Source organism: Poecilia formosa, unplaced genomic scaffold (assembly GCF_000485575.1).
Source record: "Poecilia formosa unplaced genomic scaffold, Poecilia_formosa-5.1.2 Scaffold295, whole genome shotgun sequence".
Lineage (NCBI taxonomy): Eukaryota > Metazoa > Chordata > Actinopteri > Cyprinodontiformes > Poeciliidae > Poecilia > Poecilia formosa.
In genome coordinates this window covers 597,567-625,193 of record NW_006800234.1, presented here as the reverse complement: position 1 = coordinate 625,193, position 27,627 = coordinate 597,567, and the positions used below count along the sequence as shown (strand labels likewise).

General features: G+C 39.6%; 3 protein-coding genes across 4 annotated transcripts in view; 2 read left to right on the top strand and 1 right to left on the bottom strand.

Moving 5' to 3' along the window:
- The window catches only part of LOC103151873 (N-lysine methyltransferase KMT5A-like), a 21,967-nt gene extending 21,309 nt beyond the window's left edge, over positions 1–658 (bottom strand). The window contains exon 1 of the mRNA XM_016681785.1: positions 653–658. The gene's annotated coding sequence lies outside the window, so the exon portion shown is untranslated. The remainder of the gene's footprint in view (positions 1–652) is intronic.
- Positions 1–27,627, top strand: part of LOC103151871 (membrane-associated phosphatidylinositol transfer protein 2-like) — a 127,266-nt gene that overhangs the window by 12,081 nt on the left and 87,558 nt on the right. The window lies entirely within an intron of this gene.
- Positions 71–27,627, top strand: LOC103151862 (huntingtin-interacting protein 1-related protein-like). Of its 2 annotated transcripts, none has more exons than XM_007572119.2 (32): positions 71–431; positions 10,781–10,844; positions 11,881–12,023; positions 12,217–12,273; positions 12,367–12,447; positions 12,581–12,657; positions 12,790–12,851; positions 14,174–14,314; positions 14,393–14,450; positions 15,012–15,087; positions 15,222–15,380; positions 15,468–15,520; positions 15,600–15,672; positions 16,721–16,904; positions 16,992–17,080; positions 17,178–17,294; positions 18,166–18,267; positions 18,463–18,657; positions 20,034–20,181; positions 20,318–20,404; positions 20,500–20,607; positions 20,761–20,897; positions 22,241–22,351; positions 22,451–22,509; positions 23,552–23,582; positions 23,720–23,782; positions 23,907–24,007; positions 24,112–24,217; positions 25,765–25,888; positions 25,969–26,030; positions 26,259–26,498; positions 26,580–27,627. In XM_007572119.2, exons 1-32 carry the CDS (start codon positions 351–353, stop codon positions 26,586–26,588), a joined length of 3,198 nt encoding a protein of 1,065 aa, XP_007572181.1. In that variant the 5' UTR covers positions 71–350; the 3' UTR covers positions 26,589–27,627. The 2 variants fall into 2 exon arrangements, with proteins under 2 accessions (XP_007572181.1, XP_007572180.1); XM_007572118.2 differs by lacking the exons at positions 22,241–22,351; positions 22,451–22,509 and adding exons at positions 23,163–23,273; positions 23,373–23,431 and having other exon boundaries at positions 72–431.

Genomic DNA, 27,627 nt, shown 5'->3' with positions numbered 1-27,627 from the left:
AAAAAAAAAAAAGAAGCTGATCTGAAAACAACCTGCCTGTAGGTGGATGTGCTCGCTAGAGGACACGATGAACGATGATGACGATGGTGGTGATTCCCTCCGCCCCCCACCCCCACCTTTTGTGGGTGGATCCGTCCACGTAATGCTAAACTCACCCTCGCGTTTGCTTTTCCTGCTTCCTTCAGCCGCGGCGCATCAGCAGTAAAGGGAGCCGCAGCTCGGAGATGTCCCTGACACTCTCGGCGGACAGGAGAGGAAACCCCCGCACTTTGAGCTCCCCTGGACGGTTCGGAAAGCAGCGGAGGGACGGCCCTTCTTCTCGGTGAAAGCGTCTTTGTGCAGGCAGAAGGATGAACATTCATACGCGGGTGAAGAGCAGGAGGACCGAGCATCACCTCGGAGCGGAGAGGGACCACTTTGACAAGCAGCAGGTAAAAAAACAACAACACACGGACAAGGAGAGTGCAGGGCTTTTATCAGGCAGTGGAGTGGAAACCTGCGGGTTTTTCTTTTTTCTTTTTTTTTAAAGGCCTTCTGCGTGGCTTACCGCATAGGCCACATTTACAGCCAACAATTTAAGTCAGAAAATAAAGCTTTAATTAGAAAACCAGGTGTACCGAAGGCCTCACAGCTTCACCACGCACATTTAAACCTGAAACACAAAAATTCAACCTTTTGTTATTTAATTTAAATTACCTGCAACAATTTAGAGATGTCGTCATTCACTTTCCAGCACTGGATTTTAGCCCAAATGTATTTGTTTCAGTAGGGGGAAAAAAAAAAACTCTACAAAGTGAGTTCTGTGCAGTGGCGCCACCAAGGGGGGCCGAGCGGAGGCATTTACCACCTCAAGAAATTTGCTCATGCTCCCAGACCTTTACCATATTATGTTGCCAGTACGGGTTTACAAAAGGAGAGTTCACGTTTTAGAAAGGTGCAATATTTATTTATCCTTGTCATTTTTTTCTGTACTTCATAGTATGCTATTTTAACTTGAAAATGTTTGATGCCTCTTCCTGTTTTAAATCAAACTTGGTAATTTCCTCAAGAACCTGCTGTAAGGAATCATTTACTTGTCTCATGCAATTTGGTGGAAGATTTTATTTTATTTTTTTTACTAATTTCTTTTTGGAATGTTTATAAAAGCTTAAAAACTAGATATCTTGATTTATATTTTCATTGGTTAGTGCTAAAAATTAGTGTTAAAATGCTAAAATAAAGTTTACGATGCATTCTTTTTAGATATGAACATACAGTATTGTATTTATTAATGTAGTAATGTATCACTGTCGGTATTCAGATGTCTAATTAGTCAGGAAGCATCTAATAAGTTGCTGAATTTTATGCTTATATGACGATATCATAAAGAAACTCCTGAAATATCATTGATTTCTGAATTTTAGTTTTGTTATACAAGCCCAGTGGCACCAGTGGCCCCATCAGACCACCTCTCTGGAGATGGTCCAGGCTCTGAGATGTCTGATGATAATTTAATCTTAATTTAGATCTTAACAAAGACTGGAAGTAATTTTAAACACATTTTGCTGAACCTGTTATAAAAATACACAATAAAGTATTAATCTCTTTAAAACAGAGTTAAATTTTTTTTAATTAAATTACTAAATAGATAATCACAGGGGACTGCATACACATTTATGTACTTATATTAAGAGTATGCTTGTTTCAGTGCTTGCTTAATGGAACCAATAATATAAATATGGGAATTAGCTGCAACATGTTTAGCTGTAGGTTTCCTGCTCCAAAACTTACATGTGTGGAAAAAAACCATTTTCTGTTTACAATGAAGATGTAATTTGGAGAAGTTCACTATGTGAGCTCATACTGTAGGTATTTTAATAGAATATTTTCACAATACAGATTTATTCACATTGGTTTGTTGACACAGATTAAGTCAAAACATTTTATATAAACCCACGAAACTAGCATGTTCAAGATTTGTTAAACTGTGTTGGATATTTGTTTTTTGGACAATATTTGTGAATTAACTTCAACTTTGTCCTCAAATCAGAGACTGAAAGTGAGTTTCAGGTCTGAGGAGTCACGCCATTCATTCCTTTCCGAATCCAGTCCTTCCAGTTTGACCACCTTTCTTCCATTACAAACATTTTGTCCTTTTTCTCTCTCTCTCTTTCTTGCTCTCTCGCTCTCTCTCGTTTTTTTTAAAGCCTTGTTCTTCGATTAATAAATTAAGTCTACGTAAACTGATTATTGTGATATTCCTTTTAAAACAGGTGCATTTAGCTTGAACTCCACCTTGAATGGTTACATTCTTTAACCAGTAAGTCATACTGGGAGCTACAGTGCATCTTACTCCCCAGTGTGAGAGAAACACGAGATTCAGACGAGGATCAGTAACCAAACAAGCAGCTCTCTGGGTGTTCAGATTCTCCAGTATTTTGGGATCTGAAACAGACTTTGCTTTGATAAGCGTGCACCACAGTCGGTGTTTTATTTGCCTGTGAAGTGCATCTAGAGTGGAGGAGCCGTGGTGTTTAAACTATTAGACGTCTGGTCTCTGGAAATGAGCATAAACTCATTGAACATGCATTGCACTTTTAGTGCTAAAAGCTCTCGGTCAAAACGAAACTAATGAGACTCATAAGTCCTGCAGCTGGTACGTGTGACTGTTTCTAGATGTCTGTCTGTTGTGTAATCAAAGACGTAGATTGTGAAAGTGATTCAAACCTGCTGCACAGGTGGATGAGGAGACGCTGCCTGTCACCTTTACCTGATGAGGCCACTTTAGCTTCATGTATGTGGCTGCACCACGTAAAAGAGTCGCATCTAGTTCTGATGTGGTTGTAACTCTTAACTCTTGCTACTCGGCTGACTAAATTTAAACATTTATTTGATTATTTGTTGACAATATTTTTAGTGATTTTTGCAGAAAATTGGTGCGCACATGCAGTTTGCAACAGAGTCCAGGGAGAGGCTCACCTTTTGTCCCATTGATTTAATTATAAGGAAGACGTAACTCTTTCTGAGAAAAAAGCTTCACTTCTTTAAATCATATTTTAACCTAAGAACATTCTTGGAGTCCCTCATAGGTTTGCCTTTTGAGATTTCTTTGCATTGGATCTGTTTGTACCTCTGAAGCTTCTCCTCGTCACATTACAACAACAAATTTCAATACATCAAAACACCTTGACAACATTCATGAACAAACAGGTTCATGAAGGCTGTAAGCCACATAAGGGACGAAGTAGACGTGTGAACCCTTTGACTTACCTGTAATCACTTTGAACACACCACTCCCTCAGCGAAACATGGTAGTGGCTGCATCATCCTGTGAGAAACAGGGAAGCTGGTTGGAGTTGATGGAGCTCTAAACTTTAGACAGAAGTGGATTTTTGCTTTCCAGCAGGATAACAATCCTTGATCTACAGTCAGAGATGCAATTGATAGTCTGTGATAGTCTGGACTTCAAAAATGCTTTAAGCTGAGAGCTGTTTGCAAAGAACAATGGGCAAATCTTTAAGTCTGTAGAGGAGGGAGGACTTGCTGCTGTAAGTGCAGTGAACGACGGTTCTGCTAAGAGTTTAATCACAAATACTGAATGCAAAGGCACACCCCGCTAATCATATTTTTATTTGTAAAAGGTTTATGGAGGTTTGAATATTTTTTTATAAGCTGCTGTATGTTTCAGGTCCAGTGTCTACATGCAGGTAGTCGATTAACTCCAATGATCAAATGTGTTGGAGAAGGATGCATCTAGAAGTCGTTTAGTAATGGCTTTTGAGGAGAACTGCTGGACGTCACTGCATTAGTTCAAACTTGAAGCATAACAGAACCTCAGGTTCAATTCAAAAGCACTTTACTAATCCCAGAGGGAAATTAAATGTTACGTCATATTGTTGTTACAGTTTTCCTTAAGGAGTTGCTGTAGATGCTGTGGGTAGTAAGGATCTCCTGTAGTGGTCTGTGTTACATTTTCACCGAAGAAGCCTCTGATCACAGTCTGATGAAGAGGATGCTCAGGGTTGTTTGTAATTTTCTTGATTTTTATAAGGAATCCTACTTTGCACGACAATCTCCAGAGAAATCTCCAGAACAGAACCAGCCTCCTTTATCAGGATGTTCAGTCTTTAAGTTCTCTGTGCAGACATGGGAGGATGTTTTTGCTTTGTGCTTCCTGCGTATCAATGAACCACACAACAACCCTCTTTTACACTTAGTGGTTAAAACAAGACCAATTTGTTCTTATTGCAAATGGTTGTCCAGCTTGTGAGACACAGAGGTGGAACAGATGAAACACGCAGCACTGTGCGAGGTCGTCGTATATCTGCTGAGCTAATTACTCATCTAAGTTGACACCTAAAGGAGTCACAGAGTAGATTTGAGTGTAAAGAGGAGAAGAGACGGTAGAACATGATGCTTGAATAATTGTTTCCATTTGAGTTGGAGAAGATGATTTGGAGATGACGGCAGAAAAGTTTAGTTTAGCTGTTAGTAAAACGGAAATTACCACTGGACTTATTCCAGTAGAGAAGAGATGACATTTGTCCATCATTTTCTTTGAATTGGCAGTTATTGAATTTGATTGTTGAAATAACCCATTTACCTTGAGTTTAAACAGCTGTTGTAGTCATAGACTAGAAATAAGCAGGTAGTTTTCCTTCGGCTGTAGTTTTCCATGGTGGTAACATGTTGCGTAAGGTTTGTTGTGTGCATACGTTGTTGGAAATGTCTTCAGTTGCAGAAAGAGGAGAAGTGAATTGCTTTGAGTTAGTAGTGAAGTTTAATTGTCACTTCATTTGAATGTATTTCCTGAGCAACAGGAAAATGAAGCACTTGCATAATACCCTGACTTTATCAGATTACTCACCTTTGAAGCAAACAAATGTTTAAAAACCCCTGACTGTACTGATTTTACCTTGTAGCTCATATGTAAATTAAACTGAAGTCACAGAAACTCCTCTGCCACTCATTACTCTGGCTCCTGTCGTATCTCCTTTTGATTTTGACCTCAGTGCCAAGGTGAGCTGCCGCTCACACAGTCCTGCTTGTGTTTGTGTATCTGTACTGTAGTGTTTGCCTTCCCTCACTGCTGTTGCCTGAGCAAGCACCCATGTGGGAAAGCAGCAGGAGGGGGATGGGAGTCCTGAAGGGTAAACTTAGCCACTGAGTGGGAGCTAACGCTGAATGAAACGCACAGTGGTTAATGGGACAGATGGATTGTTCTGAGATGTCTCGTCAGCATTCGTCATCCTCCTGTTACAGCTTCCTATCGATGTGTCTTTTCTAGAGAAATCTGCAGCATAGGTTTTTTTTTTTTTTTTTTTGGGTATGCAGAAAACTAAAACCAAACACCCACAGGAAGCTCTGTCAGAGTCAAGTAGTTTTAGCATTGGTACTAAATTCGTCTTCGATTACAACACACTATTGGCACAACAGGTCTTTTATTTTCACTCGCATTCATATCCTAAATGCAGTGTAATTTTACTTTTGTCCCTGAAATCTGTTTAGAGATTTTATTGAATTTATTATATTAGTTTCACATGATCGCCATCGTTGGCTAATTTACTAAAGCGATACAGTGGTCTGGAAGCTACCCAGCCTGAGTGGGGGCCAGTTTTTCTGTGGTTCAGTGTTGAGTTTCAGAAAGAAAATTGACTTTGTTGTCCCTAAAATGCGGTACAAGCACCAGGTTGCGCTGACAATAACACTCTTCTGTGTTGTAGTTGTTGTTGATAGAAGAAAGTGCTGGTTTTGGTCTCGGTGAGTTGTTTGAAAATGAAGTCAGAAAATGCACAAAGATGTAGGGAAGTGTTTTATGTGGCTTGAAACGTCTCTGTGGTTCATTCAGGCTGTAATAGAGCGAGAGAGAGCAAGACTTTCAGCAGATGGGAGTGCAGGAAAGAAGCTCTGTATTATCCATTTAAGCTTTCAAACTCTGTTATGGTAAATGCTAGATTTTTAAAATGTAGGCAGTCATTTAAAAATCTGAGTTCAGATAAGACTGTAAAGACTGTGCAGTTTAAAATCTGGCTTCCTTAATCATTTTGTCTTTTGTTTTGATATATTAGTGAAACCCTGTTTTTCTGGTGGTTGCTCATTCACGGGAGAAAATTATGCATCTACCCCTAATGTAAAGAATTACTGCTGCTGTTATCACAATTCTTAAAGAGAAATAAGAATCAATTGCTGATCTGAAATTGATCAGTTCTTCCATTGGATCCTGTCTCCCCTAATTTAATGCAATATGCTTAATTTATTTAGATGTAAAAGTAAACTCTATCCAGATAAGATATCATCCTGTCTGTATAGAGTATCAGAGTTATGATTTATGGAAAGTCCCAGCATAAAAGTCTAAATACAGTTGGCGTGAACAAATGTAAGGTTATTTATTGCCATTAGAAGTTCAACGAGGGCTTATCAGAAACAATAATGTGCGCTAAATGACCTTTAATGGTGTTCAGGCAGTTTCCACTACAATGTAGAGTAAAAGCTCGTGAAGAGAACAAGACTCGCTTTGTTGGGCTTTGGTCGGGTTCATTGTCTGTGTTGATGGAGAGGAAGTGGAACCACTTCAGTCAGAGAAGGTAGACATGACTCAACTCCGAAAGAAAGAGAGAGACCAAACTATTAAAAGTTAATGAAGAAAATTGTCTTTCTAGGTTGACAGGAAATGCCTTCAGAGACGTATATAATTTTTCAGTACCGCTCCCTTATTGACTAGCCTCCCATTTGTTGATGCACCTCCCTGTTAAACGGTTGATCTCGCTAACCGGAGCTAATAGCTGTTGAAGTCTGTGACCTTGTCAGGCAGATCCTCTGCAGCTGACTGTTGAATTAAGCAGATAAAGTCCTGCGGTAAGGGCCTTCACCTCGGGGAATTATGTTCGGAGAGAAGCAGTGGAGGTGTAGCTCTGATGCTTTGACTTCATCTCTCAGTGTTTCACATCACAACTTATGGAGACGCTGCTGAAAAGCAGAGATGACCCGGTAAGCAGAGACGCCTTGCATTAAAGAAGCTTACAGTATTTGAGTGCAGAAGCATGTGTGCATGTGCGTGTGCGTGCGTGTGTGTGTGTTTGTGTTACTGCACTAATGCTAGCTGGGATTGGACCTTATGGCGGGCCTGGGTTTTATCCAGGTTGTCCCTCTCTCTCATGTCTCGTCTTTGCTGGTTAAAGAGGGATTTGCCGTCGCTTCAACCAGATGCAGCATTAAGTGTGTGAGCATTACACAGTCTACAGTACCAGCATCTGCAGCTCCTGGTTTCTTAAAGTGTCCAAATTTGACTTGATCGGTTCTGATTGGTGGATTAAATACTGAAAGATCTGATTTTATGTTTTTGCTATTAATTACTTGCATAGTAAGACATCCCATCATTTCTGGTCTTATTCTGACTTATTCAATAAAAGATAAAGGTTGTAAATTCATGCTTTGATTTATAAATATTAGTATCAGTTTATTTTCAGTTGATTTCTAAACTACTAGATTAAAAAAAAACTTCTTATTTCATTTTTCACTTTTATATGTTAGATATCAGAAGGTCTGACCTCAAAGAAAAGCAGAAATTGAGTATTGGCTGGAAAAATGTAATCAATGAATCTATAATTTTGATAATTGATTAGAAAACATGTCTTGTGTCACAACCTGGCTCACGAGGACACGACAAAAAGAAACGACAATATTAAGGCAAATTTATGTGTTTTTGTTAGATTAACATAAATTTTTAACAAGTAAAAGACCAAACCGAATCAAAGTACAGCAGGATCCAAAACAAGACAAGAGAGAATGAAGACAATAACCAACACAAGGCTTAATTAATTCAGATAAAGCAAAACCAACTAAACAAAAATGCCAATACTGCTTGCTGGAGGGGAAGAACGAGCAGCCACTGGTGTGAGGAACATTGGCTCAGGTGCTCCCAGTCAACAGGTGAATCCAGGCCACACCCACTTCACCTGAGGAACAAAAAGACAATTCATCAGAGGACGATTGGAGAGACAATTATTAAATCCTGAGTTAGTTAATGAAACTAGAATAGAAGAAATGGGAAAATTCAGGTGTAACAGCAGCAACAGATATAAAGGTTCACACACAACAAAACAAAGATTAATAATATACTATACAAGACTATAACATAAAATACTGTGCAATTATTAGAAATAAGCATATTGGACTCGAGTTGAATCACTTTTCTAAAAATGCATATAATTTGCATGTGCAGTGAACAATGAAAAAACAGATTTGAGAAAATGTCGGCCCTACTATCAGAAATCACCGACGTTTAGTCCTAATCATTACAGAACAAATATTGAGTTCAAACCATTAAAGAAATACTAATGTTCCCCTAATTGTACAGTATTTTCAGTCACTTTCCAGCTTTCCACTCACACTCGATGTCCTTTTCCGTCCGTCCGTTTTCACTTTTCTTTTGCCGAAAGGAGTCTGAGAGCCTTGCTGCTCAGCAGCCATCTGTTGAGGTTTCTGTGCCAGGCTCTGTGTGCCAGATCGCATCCCCCTATCCAACCCAACCTTCTACCCCGGCTGTCGGCCTTCCTCCCCCAACAAACCCCTCATTGTCACATAAACTTCCATGCTCGCTCCCTTCGCCTGCCCAGTGTAAATGAAGGGGCACGCGGTTCATTTGAGTCAGAAAGAGGCCGGGGGGCTGGGATGGAGTCTTTTATAAACAGATACGTCTTGTTTTGCCCAGAGTGTACCTCCTCTCTTATCTCTTGTCTGACCGTTAATGGTTGGACGGTTGTGTTTACATGGGTTTGACTCCCAGGTCTCTAATGGATTAAAAAGGCTTTTATAAACATGTTGAATTAAAGCTACTACCGCTGATATGAGGGTTGGCTAAGATGAGGATTTCCAACGAGCAAGACCAAAAGAGAAGAAACACAGTCAGATCATTGGCATAAATGTTTGACATCCTATTATAACTCATAAAATGTCCCATTTTCTTTATTTTCTCAAAGAACATCTGAATCTGTCTTTGCAGAGTCTTTAATGATTTCCTGATCCCGCTGACTGTTTTTATTCTGAGCAGCTCGACGTTGGGCTAACATTAGCTTATTTCTTCTATCACTTAATTTCTCATTTCAACATGTTATAAGTTTCAGATAACTGTTTAGACAAAAATGAAAGGAGTTTTTAAGGCGAGTTTTGACGAGAGTTTCATCTGCTCTCTTCTCTGCTGAACGTGAATGTCAACGGCTTTTCTGTTAACTAGCTGCTCAAATTGTAGATTCACACCAAACGTAGGATTGCATAAAATCTGACTGTACATCAAACAAAAAGTATCTGTCATTTAGTCAGAAAATACAGATCTGGAGATGATGCTTGAGATCAGGATATTCCTGGGTCAACTTTGTATTAATGTCAGCATAAGATTAGCTGATTAACATCTCTCACGTAAAACATAGACATGCACTAAGGCAGGACTGTAAAGAATTAGCCTTGAGACAGCCAAGTATTGTCATGAAGGACGTGGTTATTTATGATTTAAACATATGATCCTAAAAGAAAACCTTATGGACCCAGTGTTTCTTTTTTTTTCTAATCCAGGATCGTTATTCTGCCCTTTTTTTAAACTATCCAGTCTGTTTCACAGATTTTAGATAAGACTGTTCAGAATACCAGAGCAGTGGAAAAATACATTTATTAAAACATTTACTTAATTTATTGAGGTATTCCAAGAACTATTCTTGAAACTATAGGTGTTTTTTTTAAATAACTATTTAACTACTCTCTAGTAATTAGCTTTATCCGTTGCAGCACATTTTATCTATATTGTCTTTTCCCATTTGCATTATTTTGTCTTAAAGTGACAGCACACGATGACGCATCATTTGAGAACAATTATGTGTTTTAGACTTCTGAAACAAGTTGCATAAAAGTACACAGCGTACTTTGCATACAGCTGAGGGTTTTTGCTGTTAGCCAGGCATTCATGATAACAAAAAACCTGTAACTAAATAATTTCTAGAGTTTTACTGATAAAAGATGCATTTTTAAAGGATTGTTTGGGGACATTGAATCATCAAACATATTGGTAATATAATAGAATAAAGAGCTTGAGTTCTTCCCCAGCTCTGATTAAAACGTTCTTGGCTTAAACAAGAGGAACAAACCAGTTTCTGAACCTCAGGTTGTATTTAAGTCCAGAAGACTCGCACAGATCCTGCTGATGTGTTCCTGTTGCTGCCTTCCTGCTCGTGTCTCAGCAGTTCCAGTTTTACCTGCTGGACAGGTTGCAGAGCCGCCCGTCTCCTGTCTTTCTGTGATGGCGAGTCACTCAAGTTTATTAATAGCATTGTAGTTACCACCCGTTGATTCAGGGTTTGTCTCTTTTATTAACAGTTTCCTTTGACTATTTAACACAAGAGCTGTTGAGTTTGACACAACAGCGGTCTGAATATGCTGCCTCTGGCTGTGGTCAACTTTGTATTGATGTCAGCCTAAGATTAGCTGATTAACATCAGCAAGAATAACATTTTACTTCTTCCTTTAGTTATTTTTAGATATTTGTCTGAGCAGTTTTTGTTTTTACTTGTCAGAACTTGTTTGTTTGGTTTTATGAAAAGCATTTTATATTAATTAGTCACAATAAAGCTAAACGCATAGTGCTTGTCAGTGTGTATTGAGTGGCATTGTTTTTTTTTTTAAACGCCCTTAAACACTCACCAAAAAACAAACGTGCAGCCGTTGCAAGATAAAGTACATGCAACACACTACGTGGCATGTTTGTGAAGAATAAATTTGTTCAAGATCTAATCTAATTTAACTCCTCTCCTTTCAGCTCAGCAGCATCAGCAAAGCCATCAACAACACAGAGACGCCTGTGAAGGAGAAACATGCGCGACGTATCCTTGAAACAGTTTCATTTTTATCAAGGCTGCATCGTGACAAAACATAGTTGGCTTCAGAAAAACCTGTCTTTTGGGTTTGCTCATGTTTAATCTTTGCCTTTTGTCTTAAAATGGATTTTTTTTTTGTTCTGTTGTCTCTTAGCAGTACCAGCAGTAACGCTCATGTTTCGCACCCATCCAGTCAGTGACATGTCAAATTTGGAAACCAGTTTGCAATTTGCCACATCTATATGTTATTGGTTTCTTTTAGACCATGACTCTTAAACTTGGAATGTATACATTTTTGCAGTACCCATTTTAATGCTGTCTTCAATTAGAACTGGGATCTAAATGCAAAACCACATCCAAGTGGATGATGCTCTCAATTAGAAGTTATAAATCCAGTAGGATCCAACACTCTTCATGTCTAAGTGCTGGATTTTACGCAACTGGATGTGATAGGAGCACCTGAACTGGAATGAGAGAGTGAATACATGTGATAGTACAGTCTTTGTCAAAGGCCCTGTAACAAATTAAATATTTAGAATATTTGTCATTATAGCAAAGAAAAGCACAGAGTAATGGGATGTCATCGTTTTGTTGGCATCATCCAACTCTAGCTTGAAGTGTGATTAAGCTCTGTAGTCATCTGGGAAGAAATATTGGACAATGAATGTTGGAGTGTTTCCTCTTCTGAGCCTCACAGGTCATTTATTTTAGGAGACGCCAACACAGTCATCACCAATGAAACGCATTTTAATGAAGCAGCAGATTTCAGGTTTTTTTAAATGGTGTGCAGATTGAAAAACTATTTGTTTTTAGTAAGCAGGATTAACCTTGAGAGCTACTATTCTTCTGCAACACACCTGAACTCCCTCATCAGCACAGCATTCATTTCTGAAGGAGCCGTTCATTCGATTCAGGTGTTTTGGAAAATAAATATAATGCAAATATCCTCCCCCAAAAATTTTGTTTTATATTAAATTTGTTGTTTTTGAGAATTGTGACACAGTTGTGTGGTAGTTTGTATTTTCCTTAACAGCATGAACAGGAATTATCTTGGGGACTCACAGGGAGAAGGGAGCCTACACCTTCTGGTCCTACGCTCAGGGCTTCCCTCTGGGCACCAGCTCCATCCTGTGCTGGAAGTTCTGCCATGTGCTGCACAAAATCCTGCGAGACGGCCACCACAATGTAAGGCGACACGCACCGCTTCAGCTGATTGTAAACTGTGTGCAGTAAAGGCAAAGCCATTGATTATTCTAATCTTTCTTCTTTGATGGATTTGATTCTTTTTAAATGCAAAGCTTTGTGAAAAATAAAATCGGAGCAGACCTCTCTCTCGGTGAATGTGACATTAGTTGAGCTGTGCATTTAACCTCTGCAGGTTCTTCAGGACTGCATGCGGCATCATGGTTCTCTAGCTGAATATGGGAAACTATGGGTGAGTCTTGGTAACTTTTTTTTTCTTAAACTCTTCATGTTTTTAAAGTTTTTTTCCTGTTCTATAATTATTTCCCACTCGTTTCATTTCCAGAGCCACCTCCATGACAAATATGGACAGCTAGTGGCTTTGTATACCAAGCTACTCTGCACAAAGATGGAGTTTCATGTAAAGGTATATGCATCATTGTCACGCTTGTATAAAGCAGAAACTTTATTGTTCTGCTCTGCTTGCTCAGAATAACTCATAAAAAGCACAAGTTGTTTTGGTTGCAGAGTGCTAAACCTCAAGCTTTGCATCTTTGCAGCATACGGAAATCCCTCCAAACCTGGAGGTGAAGGACGAAGTGCTGGAGCGCACTGCGGGGACCGACATTAATAATGTGTGAGTTTAAAAAAAAAAGGTTAACCTCTGATGAAAGTAAGCCCTTTCATATGCCTTGCAGAGTCAGAGCTCCATTGTGCCGTCGTGGGGCCTCCATCCTGAGTGACAAAGATATCGCCTTCTGTCCTGCAGGTTCCAGCTCACCGTGGAGGTGTTCGATTACATGGACGCTGAGCTGAAGCTGGCCGAGACAGGTGATGACTAAAACCCCTCCTACCTTTTTTTTTTTTTTTTTTTTTTCTGAACTGCTTTCTCAGGCAGGAGAAACCTGAGCTGCAGCCGAGGACTGCTGCCTGCAGACATGATCTATTTATGCACAAATAATGGCCTCGATCAAGAAAGGTTAAAGTAAGAAGCTGACGGGCTGCATCTCTTCACACGGACTGGGAACAACTCCATGCGAAACGTGACTGAGCCGACTCAGTCTAGTTTGAACTCCTCTTTACTTGTTTGTTGTTTCACCATTGAGGAAGTGCCTGCACTCAGAGCTCATTAAAGTGATTTCCTCCTGTTTAGCAGTAATGACATGTTCTTCCGAGGCTTGCAGGGCGGAGGCCCAGAATCGCAACACCAGGAATAAATTGGAATGTGCTTGGAATATCGTGTGGATTAAAAAGTGTTTCCAAGCTTTGTAAAGTTTTCAAGTCGGCTGTCTGAGTGTAGCCACGCGTTTTCTGGAGCTAGGATTAAAATGTGTTGTTCCTCAGTGGGAACTTTAGGTGTAACAGTGATAGAAGATTGAGATATGTAGGTTCACACAGTGATAGAAGTATTACTAATGTATGAAAAAAAACAAATTAAGAATAATATTCTGTAGAGTAAGGTCAAAATGACACCCTAAAATACTGAGTAGTTTTGAAAATGGCGGACTCCAATCCAAAGGAATGTGCAACAGAGTGGGATCATTTCTTTAAAATGTGTGTGTATATTTTTTGTGCTGTTAAAAGCAACTCAAGCAGCATGTTTATTATGTTTTTAATAATTAGTGTTACAGTTAAATTATTCATACAGATTAATTTCTTACGGATTTTTTATTTTTTTTTACATTTTTGGCACTTTTGTTCCTCTATATGCAAATTATGCTCTCAGATAATTAACCAAATCCTGCATTGAAAATTAAAACTGAAATACCAAGGGTTAATATTTAACCACTACAGTGTCTCACATTTTAACTAAATCATTACATGTGAAATTTCTTAATTATGTATATTCAGTCACATAATTATCAGGTGCAAATAAAACATTTTGAACGTATTGATTTATAATGCATATCATTGTTTTGCTTGTCAGTTATTTAAGTTATTAAACATTCATAGTATTTATAACTTCTGTTAAGTACAATTTAAATTTTTTTTCTTCAATTATTTGACATTGTTATCTTCTTGGTGCTTTATTTTAATTTAGCTCACTTTTCAAACAATGCTTCAATTCCTGAACCAAAGTAGTGAAACAGAAATGCAGTGGGCTCATGTTTGGGAAGGTACTGAATCTTAAATGTCCTTGTTTTCTCCTGCAGTCTTGCGACAGCTGAACTCTTCCATCGCCGTCACCAGCCTCACGTCGGGTCAGTGTCGCCTGGCTCCGCTCATCCAGGTCGTCCAGGACTGCAGCCAGCTCTACCACTTTAACGTCAAGCTGCTTTTCAAGCTGCATGCCTGTAAGAACGCCGACTGCTATGGAAAAATACACGCAGTCGATCTGTATGTGCGCCTAAAAACCTGCATCATGATTCCAGGTCTGCCTGCTGATACCCTACAAGGACACCGTGACCGTTTCCGTGAGCAATTCAACAGGTCAGTGAACGCATCCAGGTTTTTTGTCTTTTCTTTATTCAGTGGCCATCTGTAGCATAACGTTGCTCCACCCAGTTACAATTAAACACACTGAACTCTACTTTCAGTAAATAAAAGTTTGATAAACCAGCACCAGGTTGAGTGTAATTGTGAAGTTGAGGGAGAATGAAACATGGATTTAAAAATTTGGAAAGTTTTCGTGTGCAGTTGTACTCTGCCCCCTGTAGTCTGATGCTTCCAAATAAAATCCAGTCTGTATTATTATTTTCAGAAAGTTTGTGAAACTCCAGTAAAATGCATTGTGAGGTTGTGATGTGGCTAAATCTATATGAAAATAAAAGAATAGTTTTGCAATGGACCACATCCCACACATTGTGTGTTTGTATCAGACTAAATGTATTTTTGTGGCGTTGCTCTTTGTCAGATTGTGCAGATTTGTTCATATTTAACTTGGGAATATGTTTTACCCCATGCAATAACAGAAAGGAACTAGAAATTAAATTCCTGATGGATAATACTGTGCATAATGTATTTGTGCATTGTTTGTTTTTGTTTACACAGCCTGAAGAACTTCTTTAACAGAGCCAGAGAGATGGTGTATTTCAAGAGGCTGATCCAGATTCCCCGGCTGCCTGATGTAAGAGAGGAAAAATGGCTGCACTTCTGCTGAGTCACAGTGACATTTTGGGTGTTACAGACTTCGCTGCAAGTCACCTGCTGGTTCTGTGCTGCCCATGCCGTCGTCATTTAAATGAATGCGTTTTCTTCCAGTCTCCACCCAACTTCCTGCATGCAGCAGCGCTGGCCAAACACGTGAAGCTGGTGGTTGTCATCCCCGAGGACGATGATCAGCAAGACGACGATGACGATGAGCCAGAGCCGCTCATCGAGGTCGATACCTCGACCCCCAGCCTGCAGTCTCAGCCTCAGGTGTGTTTCACTAGTCACAGGGGTACGGATGTACGCAGTGTGCTACCTGCTGTCTAAACGTTTTGGTGTTTGTGTTTTATTCAACAGGTGGACATTTTTGATCAGGCGTTTGGACCTCCAAATGGAGGCTTTGATGAGAGGTGAGCTTTTAATTTTTGAACTGATTGTTGTGATTTTAATCCCAGCAGAGTGTGACTGGTAGTGGTTTCTGTCTGGCAGGGATCTCCAGATTGAAAGCCTGAAGTCAGAACTTGAGCTGCTTAGAGCAGAGCTGGAGAAAGTCAAAACGGAGGTGAGGATTCTAGAATACCATAATGCTTCAGTGTAGGAATTTATTTTTTCTCTGTGTGTGACTGCAAAAAGGCACAATTATCTACGTGCAAAGGAATCCGGATCATGTGTTTTCCTGGATGCAAATGCCAAATGCCACACCTGACGTGAAGAATGTGGCGAGCAGACTCTGAATGTCAGCTGACCGAAGTTGCCTTGTGATGAATTGTTGATGTGTAAAGATTGTCAGGGAGAAAGTTGTGGAGAAGTTTAAAGCAGAGTTGTGTGTACAACAATATCCTGAGCTTTAAGCATCTTCGAAAACACTAAATGGAAAATGGAAAGAGAATGCTGCAGCTGTACCAAGGCACGGTCAACCACATTGATGGATCGGACAGACATTAAGGGTATTGACAAAGAAAGTCATGTTGAACATGCAGCAAACGTGTGTTTGGTATTTCTTGGCTTATGGTACGTACAAAATGCTAGGCGTGATGGAAACTATGCTGTACATTTTCATGAACACACCACCCCTTCTGTGAAATATGGTGGTACCTGCATCATGCTGTGGGAATGCTTTTTCCAGCAGGGACAGAGAAACTGATCAAGAGTTGATGGGGAAACTCTAAGACAACCTGGGAGGAAAAACTGTTGAAGGCTGAAAAATAGTTCAGACTTTAGAGAAGATTCACATTCAAGCAGGTCAACAAACCTAAACATCCAGCCGGAGCTAAATTGGAAGAGTTTAGATCAAAGCGTATTCATGTGATACGATGACCCAGTCAAAGTCCAGTCCAGTGAGACTTGAACACTGATGTTCAGACTTTAATCTGACTGACCTCAAGCTGTTTTGCAAAAAATAGGGGAACATTTTCTGTCTCTAGATTTGTAAAACTGGTAGAGGAACACCCCAAAAGACTTGTATCTTTTAAAAAAAATTGTTAGTTTGTGTTGGTCCGTCACTTAAATCTGACAAAATGCTGCAGGGTGGTGTTAAAACCTTTGAAAGCCGTTGGATTTTAACTTAAACCTTCTTTTCTCAACTCTTTTTCTACTTTCTGGTCCTGAAGGCTCAACGCTACGTCACGCAACTCAAGTCCCAAATCAACAGTTTGGAGGCAGAGCTGGAGGAGCAGCGCATGCACAAGCAGCGCGCGCTGGTGGAAAACGAGCAGCTGCGCATGGAGCTGGAGGCGAACCGCCGCCGGAACGCAGAGCACGAGAGTTTACAGGGCACCTTCCTGGAGGCAGAGAGTAAGATGCGTTAATGAAGCACTTTGTTTGGCAAATCCTGCAAAGCATGAGCAAGATAATTCAACCTGATCATCTCCGAATGTGAAGGAAGGGCTCAAGCGACCGAGCAGCGATACAACAAACTGAAGGAGAAACACACAGAGCTGGTGGCCAGCCATGCTGAACTGCTCCGCAAGGTACAGACTCCAGAGTCGCTCAGAGATGTTTGCTTTCAGCTAGACTGTGGCCAGACGGCCTTGTGTTGTAACGCTGAGTGTGCTAATGTGCTAACAGAGCGCAGACACTGTGAAGATGCTGTCGGCCACCCAGCAGACTCAGGAGGAAGTGGAGAGGACGAAGCAGCAGCTCAGCTTCGAGGTGGAACGAGTCAAACAGGAGGCAGACATGAAGGTTGGTGCTTGTTGTTTAACTGGGATCACAAGAAATGTGTGTGTGATTACATTAAGCCCCACACAACTTTATTTATTTTATTTTAAACAAATAAAATAAATAAATGTGATATTCATTTTATTTTGCGGGATAGATTGTTTGTTTTTGGAGCACAGCGGCATCCCAAAAGAGCATCCGAGTTGAGAAATTGAGCAGGAAACATCAAAAAGATGTTGTATGGAGCTCCAGTAGTGCCAAAGAAAATCTGAGTATATAGTTTGGTGGTCTTAAAAGGTTTTCTGTAAAATAGCCTGAATTTGTTATTCTTGCTTTTTTTTTTTTATTTACAATGACTTTCCAAAAAATTTACTCTGATTAGAGTCAAATATGGCAGTTTCTTGTTTTTATTATAAATGTATAAAAATTTTATGTGGATATTAAACAAATAAAAAACAAGCAACTGTAAACGTATATAAATAATTTCAGCAAGTAAAAACACAGGAAATTTCCAGTTTTGTAGCTGGTGCTTACCTGTGCCAAACCTCTGTAAAGTTGCTTTAGTTTATCTCGGCTGCATTAGTCTTTGTCCACTGATGGAGCTAAGGTTTTCAAAAGTTTGTAGCCTTAATTATGATATTTATAAAAGGTTCCTATATTGCATAAGGCCAAAAAACTCTGATGAGGGACAGAAAATCCTGATTTAATTTCCCTGAAAACTGTTGCAGCTGCTGTGACACTTGTACTTCTGATGGAGTCTCCTGTCAGGTTTACTTTGATACTAAGATTATTGAAATGGTTTGTAATCGCTGATTAAAAACTAAATTAGATTTAGCTGTTTTTTTAAGCATACTTCAGAAAACCCTGTGGCGCTCATGAGGTGGTGTCTCTGCAGATGGAGGAGCAGAAATTTGAGATGGAGCGACTGAAGAGAGAGCTGGAAGAGAAAATGGCAGAGGTGACACGGGTGAAGGCGACTCTGCAGAGCAGCGAGATGGTGAGAGAGCGTCTGCAGTTACTTCACCAATGTCCTGCTAAGCCAGCTCCATTCAGAGCCATCACCAGTTCTGCTGGCAAAGCGCAAGACTTTTCCGCATGGATTTTTTCCTTTTTTCACTCACGGCCATCTGCTTCTTCTGGCTTTGCTCGTCACCCTCTCTTTTCTTTTTTTCTTTTTTTTTTTCCTCGCCAGACATCGTTGGACATGAACAGCAGCATGACGGCTCTGCAGGCGGAGAAGGAGCGCCTGATGCGATCTGTGAGGGAGAAGGAGGCAGAGCTGTCATCTCTGCGGCAGGAGGCGCAGCTGCAGCAGTCGTCGCTTCAGCAGGAGCGGGAGAGGAGCAGCAGGGAGCTGGGAGAGCTGCAGGGCAAACTGAGGGAGAAGGTCAGTCAGGACGCAGGAGCCCCACTGCGTTACTTTTTAAAATAAACAGACACGATCACCGTAAATGTCAAATGGACCATCAATGACCCGTCACAGAATGTGAATGGGAGCTAGAAAGAGGCTCTTAATGTCAAAACTGTTGTTCTGTTACCTAAATTGTGTGTGAGAGGTTACTTTTTCTAATATTCTCAAATCGGTGACAACTTAATATTTTGTTTTTAAACGAGTGATAAACGTCTTCAAGTCCAGTTTATAAGCACCTTGTGAAAAGAAGACAATCAATAGCTGAAGTTTAGCCAGGGCCTATATGGACACCAGTGGATATCGACTGAAAAAGAAAAACTGAATTCAAATTAATATCAAGCATCAATGAGTAAAATATTGTTGAATTTACAGTTTTTTGGTTACATCAGGGGATTTTGTCTCTCCTTTGTCATGACAGTAAAACGGGTCGCTCTTCAGACAAAACGGTTTAAAATTACAAAGGTCTAAACGGCAGCCATTAAAACCTGCTGTGTTGCCTCACTAGCTGCCAGGAACTTTGACTTGATCACTCTGGATATATTTTAACTTTAAACAGCACAGCCCACTAACGCATTTCATTTTTTAATTATTATTGAAATGTTAAAATAAAAAATTTTAAGAACAAGACGGCGTTCATCTTTTAATAACCGTAGTTTTTACTTTCTTTTAAATTTCATCATAAGTAGGACCACAATTATTCAGCAGTTTCTACCAAAAAGCAGTAAAGCCAAAATGTATTTATAGCTCTGTCAGATTTTGATTAAAATGATTTTCTTTTGACTAAGTTGAGTTTGTTTGTGATCAGAATGGGGCCTGATATCAATTAAGACAATAAAGCCATAAAAGGAGCATCATATATATTTCTTTGTTTACCTTTTTAAAGAATGGCTTCTTAAAAATTATCTGTACGCTGCTCAAAAATCGACATAAAAATATTTATTGGCAACATTACAATCAAGCGCTTCTAAGAACTGCTGACCAGCTTTGTGAACATTTATCCAGTGATGAACTCAAAGCCTTGGCATCACCCTGATCTGGCTGTTTTCAAAACAATCTTATCAAAAGCATCAGCTTCCTTTGTGTCTGCTGATCTATCCAGAAGCTTTGCTCAGCTGAGATCCAGAAGGAGGCCCAAGATGAGTGATTGCAACACTTCAGATTAGTCAATGTATTATGGTAAACTGCTACAGCGACTGATCACACCTACAAACAGATTAATAGTCTCACGTTTTAAGCTCTTTAAAAACACTGATGCATTGCTGTTGGGTTGGATGACTTGTACTGACGCATGCATACTGTACGCGTTAATCATTGTTTTTACATGTGTGCTCTTCTTGTGTGCTTATTTGTAGACCAGTGTGGAGGAACAGATGAAGAAGAAGCTTTCGGAGGAGCAGTTTGCTCTGCTCCAAGGCACCATATCAGAAGCTGAGAACATCATCCAAGATGCTGTTGCCAAGCTGGATGATCCTCTGCACATACGCTGCACCAGCTCTCCAGGTCGGAAAGCTACAAAACCCACATACCTAAAATTAAAAGCAGCTAAATCCGTCATTATAAATACGAACTTGATGTTGACATACAGCACTGCGTGTATGAATATTTTTGATTTGGTTTTTGTTTGTCCTACACACAGATTACCTCATAAATCGAGCGGAGGCCACGTTGAGCTCCATCGACAAAATGAAAAAGGGACATGGAGATTATCTGCGCAACATGGAGGGTGAGTTCCTTCTCCTCCTCATGACGCAGTGCGGTCGGTTCAAAAGGTTATCTGATGTAACCATCTGCTCCCCTACTTTATGCTCTCGTAACCAGACGCTGGCGGGCTGCTGAGATCTCTGACCCAGTTCTCCCACTTGGCCGCGGACACGATCGTCAACGGCAGCGCTACGGCACACATGGCACCCACTGACCAAGCTGATCGTAAGGAACACTGAACTGCTGGACACGCATCACACTTCCTCCTTACATGCATATGTCTGCAGAAGCATTAATTTTAAAGCGAGTTTGTTCTTGGACAACAAGCCTTGCAGAAATGTTGCTGACGGAGCGTCTTTGCACTGTGATGTCCTGCAGGTCTGACGGAGAACTGCAGAGGCTGTGCCATGCAGAGTCTGCAGTACCTAAAGGAGCTGAAATCCAAGAACACCCTGCAGAGGGCCGATCCAGCTTCTGTTCGACTGATTGTGCAGAAGATCCTGCACCTGGGTCAGGTGAGGGGAAACAGCAGGATTTCTGCAGAGATGCTGTGCATCGCACTTTTTGTCCTCACTGTTTTGCAAAACATTTTTAAGATGATGGCTCCTTGAATAATACAGTTGTTGATTGTTTTGCAAATTATGACCAATGGAGCTGATTTACTGAAGATAAAAAATGTTCTGCTATCATGTGTAACTTTTCATTGGCTCAAACATTGCTCTTTTAAAGTTATAAATATAAACTTCCATGTGTTTTTATTGGGATTTTATGTGATGGGGGACAAAAATTATTTTCTTCCAAATAAAGATCTGAAAGGTGTGGCATGTATATATTTACCCCCCTCACTCTTGACGCCACATAAAACAAATCTGGTAACCAATGGCCTTGAGAAGTCACTATTCCTGGTAATTGGACCCATGTGTATTTTATTCATTGTTTCGGCGGTTCTGTGGTCTTAGGATGGGTTAAATCAGCTTCAGCAGCATAACTGTGAACATGTTGATGATCTGCCTGTTGGGTAGATTTTATGTTTTGGGGATTGATGCTCTTGTCCTGATGGAACTGTTTTAGTATCCTTCTCTTTCTTGAGTTTTGCAAATCAATTTTAATATTTTTTTTAGCAAGAGTACACTTTAGATAAGTGGTGGTTTGATGTTTAGTCTGGCTAAACAGTCTAAATGAACTTTAAGGGTTCCGTTTCTCTTGCTTTTGGCACAAATTAAATACAAATTGCTGTGATCAAATGGTTATTTGGACTAAATGCTTAAAATGTTTTTTTTTGTTGTTTTTTTAGAATGAAAAGTTGTGATTACTGTTGAAAATAAATTGTGGTGATATGATTTCTCTACTGCACAGTCTTGTAAAAAAAAAAACAGCTCAGTGGACAAACTGTCTTTCACATTTATATTTTCATCAGCAGTATAATCTCTGAAATATGTTGTTTAGGTAGTCGTTTGGGGATGGCAGTAGCACAACGTTACACTTCTCAGGAAACTTTAGTTTTGAACACCATCCCCAATGGCACAATTATTGGCACCTCTTCCACTCATACTAGTTCAACCTTTTTTTTGCCGAAAGCGTTCTGGTAAACAATTATGTGAGAGAGATAATGCTGCTAGCGTAAAATATTAAATTAATAAATATCTTTCATTCTGCTTAACCTGGTGGAGCCAACAGATGTTTGGCACTGCGTGTCTCCCAGAGAAACTCTGAATGAGCTCTGAGAGATGCAGCTTGAGATTAACACTTCTGCTTTGCTTTTTTTCCCCAATTGTTTTTGTTGCAACATGCTCTTAGTTTTTTTTCTTTTTCCACCTAAACCCAGACTGAAATGGTTTTGACTGCGTTTTCTATTTAGGAGCTGCGGCCGAAAGGAATGGACATCCGTCAGGGCGAGCTGGGAGATCTGGTGGATAAGGAAATGGCAGCAACATCAGCAGCTATTGAGGAGGCTGTACGCAGGATTGATGTAAGCAGTGATGTACCGTAGCGTGCACTGATCAAAAATTTTATTTTAAATTGTGCCTTAACTGCAGATAATAATTGTCCTGTGTGGATTTCAATTTAGGCAATGATGAATCAGGCACGGAAAGACACATCAGGGGTAAAACTGGAGGTCAATGAAAGGTTTGTTCTTTTTTTTTTTACATATCTAAATTCATCTGTACCACTCAGACGTTGGTTTCTAATCATTTTTTNTTGTTGTTTTTTTAGAATGAAAAGTTGTGATTACTGTTGAAAATAAATTGTGGTGATATGATTTCTCTACTGCACAGTCTTGTAAAAAAAAAAAAACAGCTCAGTGGACAAACTGTCTTTCACATTTATATTTTCATCAGCAGTATAATCTCTGAAATATGTTGTTTAGGTAGTCGTTTGGGGACGGCAGTTGCACAACGTTACACTTCTCAGGAAACTTTAGTTTTGAACACCATCCCCAATGGCACAATTATTGGCACCTCTTCCACTCATACTAGTTCAACCTTTTTTTTGCCGAAAGCGTTCTGGTAAACAATTATGTGAGAGAGATAATGCTGCTAGCGTAAAATATTAAATTAATAAATATCTTTCATTCTGCTTAACCTGGTGGAGCCAACAGATGTTTGGCACTGCGTGTCTCCCAGAGAAACTCTGAATGAGCTCCGAGAGATGCAGCTTGAGATTAACACTTCTGCTTTGCTTTTTTTCCCCAATTGTTTTTGTTGCAACATGCTCTTAGTTTTTTTTCTTTTTCCACCTAAACCCAGACTGAAATGGTTTTGACTGCGTTTTCTATTTAGGAGCTGCGGCCGAAAGGAATGGACATCCGTCAGGACGAGCTGGGAGATCTGGTGGATAAGGAAATGGCAGCAACATCAGCAGCTATTGAGGAGGCTGTACGCAGGATTGATGTAAGCAGTGACGTACCGTAGCGCGCGCTGTTCAAAAATTTTATTTTAAATTGTGCCTTAACTGCAGATAATAATTGTCCTGTGTGGATTTCAATTTAGGAAATGATGAATCAGGCACGGAAAGACACATCAGGGGTAAAACTGGAGGTCAATGAAAGGTTTGTTCTTTTTTTTTTTTTTTTACATATCTAAATTCATCTGTACCACTCGGACATTGGTTTCTAATCATTTTTTAAAATTTTGTGTACATTTTTGTTAAACCCCACTTCTTTTCCCAGAATCCTCTACAGCTGCACTGATCTGATGAAGGTGAGTTTTTTTTTATTATTCTTTTAAACAATGTTCAAACTTGTTATAGACCAACAAGCTTAGTGTGTGTTCTTATTCATGATTCGTGTGAACATATGTTGAGTTTCTTACTCAGTTTCACACGTATCCTCCTTCAGGCCATCCGCATGCTGGTCGTAGCGTCCACAGACTTGCAGAAGGAGATCGTTGAGGGTGGGAGGGTGAGTCACTATTTTCTAAGTTTCCAACTCAAAGTAGACGGCTTATTCGTCGCCGATTAAGATTCAAGTGGTGGCGTTTCATTCAGAAATCTCGTCTAAATGCGTTGATGCGTTTCTCTATAAGGGCGGAGCAAGCATAAGGGAATTCTACGCCAGAAACTCTCGCTGGACCGAGGGACTCATCTCTGCTGCCAAGGCCGTGGGATGGGGAGCCACGGAGTTGGTGTGAGTTCCTGTTTACCGTCTTGTCTTGTTGCCTATTTTGAATTGTGTGAGCAGAAAAGAGGCTGAAGGGGTGATGTAATTTTCATGTTTTTTTCTAATTGTAGAGATTCTGCTGACAAGGTGGTGCTGTACACTGGTAAATATGAGGAGCTGATAGTCTGCTCGCATGAGATCGCTGCGAGTACAGCACAGCTGGTCGCTGCCTCAAAGGTAATCATCTAACATCTTAGAAAATATCATGTTCAGGAGGCTTCTACTCCACATCAACATCGCCATATAAAGCCAATGTAATGTAATCTTCATAACTTTTAAAAATCTATATTCGGTAGTAAGGTTTGGGAAATGTGTCAATTTAGTCTTCTATCTTGTCCATTAAAAGGCAATTTTTACAACTTTTCCTTTTTGGTTTTGTCTAGACTTGTAGCTCACAAATTATAGATTTATTCCCATGACATGGGTAAATATTTAAGAGGAGGAAAGAAAAAGGAGAGCAAAAGGCAGCTGAGAACGTAGCTCAAAGTTTCAATTAGTGTTACATTTGCTGAACTTGGCTGTCAGAGCATTAATAAGTTCCAGCTTAAGAGAAATGTCTTCACTTTATGAACTCAAATTTATGCTGGAGGTTTATATGATGATTTATTCAATGAGGAGGAGGAAGTCAGTAGAAATGTTATTGGAGAGCAGTATCAGGCAGACCTATCAGATCTTTAGGGCGAGTCTTGTCTTCCTGTAATTCACAGCAGTGGTGAGCAACAAATTGTGACCAGAACCATAATTCAAAACTCCAAAACGTCCAGGAATAATGACAACATTCAGATTGACCCTGTAGTTTCTGCTGAAGTTTTGACTAGAATTTTACTTTATTCCAAATCCTTTGAACAACCGGGTTACAAGAACGCTTTATATTAGAGGACAATGTGGCTGTGCAAGTGAGACGTTTCACTCATGACTGTTTAACTCAACTGCAGTAATGTAACAACCAAATGTTATTTCATGGACATTGTCAAACTGTTTAAGTTCATTTTCAGTTAATTTTCTCCATCAATTTGCTCAGACAGAAAAAATATGTGGCTACAGCTAATTGTCATTGTTAAACAAATAACCATTTATTTAACAATGCTCATTTATTCACCTTTTTCTTTTTTTTTTCTTTTTTACTTTCATACTTCATTTATGGAAATCTGATTTGAAATTTGCTAAATGTTAGTACGGCAAAAAACCTTTTGGTTTTCAAAATAATTTAGCTTCAATCTGATCTGACTTTTTTCAACAACATCTGGAATAAAAAAAAAACTATTCGTTAAAAATAGAAATCTGATTGTTAGCTTTCGACAGATTATTGTCAAATTCAAAGTTCTATGTGGAAAATCTAATCTGCCTGCCAGCTGGCTCATTGTGCAGGACTTGTTCTGAAAAGGAAAACTCATGTTTATTCTTAGCTGAGGGCCGTGTCAGAAGACAATCTGATCAAATGACCTGATAAAAATAATTTGGGTAATGAACTCGTATCTAAACGGGGCTCTGGTGAGAGAGAAGTAAAGTCTACGAAATGTTTTAACGCAAGATTGGATTTTCTGCTCTCAACCCATCAAGCTGCCTTTCTAAGTTGGAGTTCATGGAAAAAAGAAAAAAAAACCCTTACAACATGGTCGGTTTCCAGATAATCAAACATGATTTTTTTTTTTTTTTTAAACGGAAAACTCAAAAGATTTCTCTAAACCTGCTCTGTTCACGCTGATCTCCTTGTTTCCTCTCAGGTCAAGGCCGACCGCAGCAGCAAGAGGCTGGGCGTTCTCCAGCAGGCCTCTCGTCACGTCAACGAGATGGCTGCTAAAGTCGTGGCCTCAACAAAGACGGGACAGGAAAACCTGGAAGACAAAGGTGGGTGCACATTTACTTGTGTAGAAGATCAGCAGACGTATTGGTTGATTTCTAACCCTTAATATGCTTCATTCGAACAGATCCCATGGACTTCTCTGGGATGTCTCTTATCAAGTTGAAAAAAGAAGAAATGGAGTCACAGGTAAGCAGTGTTGCTGATCATGACTTGCTGTTCCACAAACTGTATTGAAGGTGATCGATTGAAAAGTCTGACTGAATACTTCAATGGAAAATTTCAGCCATGAACCAACACAATAATTTGTTGATAAAATTAGATAAGAAAAGCTGAGATACAGATTTAACTTTAGAGAAAAACCGAATGCGTCGAACATTAGTTGCAAACAACAGCGTGTGTGTCTCGATCCGTTAGGTGAAAGTGCTGGAACTGGAAACTCAGCTGGGGAACGAGCGTTTGCGTCTGGGTGAGCTCAGGAAGAAACACTACGACTTAGCCGGCGTTCCTATGGAGCAAGTTTCTGAGCGAAACGGCGACACGCCGTCACCTGTCCAGCAGCCCCGTCCTCTCAACATGTCCCCCAAGCCCAGCAAGCCTCCCCTCGGGAGGAAACCCACGCTCTCCCAAAAACCCAACATACCATCGAAACCAGGGGTAATAAAAACTAAAGTCAGTCAAAAATAAGAAAATGGAACACGACTTGAAATTAAAAGTTTCTTCCTTTTCATGTTGCAGTTCAAGTAAATGCAGAGGATGGCAAAGCTTCACTGCAGGATGACCGGATTTAGAGAAGAAATATTTGGCCTTTTTTGTGAATTTCCAGCTATACTGACAATCCAGTGTCAACCTTCTTCTCAACGTTTTCCTTTATTTTTATTCTACCTTTCATTCCTTGTTTGCCAAAATGGCCCTCCTGCCTGTTTTCTTGTTTTTTACTCTTAATGCCTGTAGGGACTGCCCTGTTTTTCCTTTATATTTTCCATGTTTGATATTAAGAACATTTTATTTTAGGCATTTTTAAAAAATTCTGTATTACTAACAACTTAAAAATTAAAACTACTGCTACCTTTTTATGTGGAATGCAAACACAAATCGGCCACATATCCTGTTGATGAACAGTTGAATTTAATCAAGTTTATGGCAGCCTTATTGCACACTTTTAGATCACATCTTTCTCTCTTTTTTTTTTGCTATACTCTGTTCTGTATTATTTATGTTGTGATAGTGGTGAAAGGAGACTGGGGAATGACTTGGTGTGTGTTCATGTTGTTGCAGAAGTATGATATACCTCTAGTTTTGCCTTTTTGTGCAAATTTGCAGTTTTTTTCCCCCCTGAACTGAACAAGATTGTATCAGAGGCCTTGAATAATACTTCATAGATGCATTAAATGTTGCCTGTAAAGATTTGCAGTCTGTACAAGAGACTGCTACTTACACTACATTTATCTCACGAATGTCCCTTTACAAGAGGAGAGCAGAGATACTATGTTAAAGCATAGACAGACCTAAAGCTTGCACACTATGTATCAGCTGTAGATGTCCTATTGTCAAACGCTTCTTGCAGGCTGAATATATAAATTTAGGGTTAGTTGATGAGCAACTTTAAGGCGTCTGAATGTTTCCTGCAGGGTCTTAAAATGCATCCTCTCCTCTTTAAGAATGTCTTTTTACTCAGATCTATTAATGTATATATATATTTTAGTAAAGATACTGGTGTGTTTTTTTTCCTTGTAAGAAGTGTAAATGTCACTCAAACAATAAATGTTTGATTTAATTTGGTCTT

Coding starts and splice junctions, on each gene's coding strand:
- LOC103151862 (XM_007572119.2), top strand. CDS start 351: ATGAACATTCATACGCGGGTGAAGAGCAGGAGGACCGAGCATCACCTC. Junction 16,905..16,991: donor CACCTTCCTGGAGGCAGAGA/GTAAGATGCGTT, acceptor CCGAATGTGAAG/GAAGGGCTCAAGCGACCGAG. Junction 20,608..20,760: donor ACCCACTGACCAAGCTGATC/GTAAGGAACACT, acceptor GATGTCCTGCAG/GTCTGACGGAGAACTGCAGA.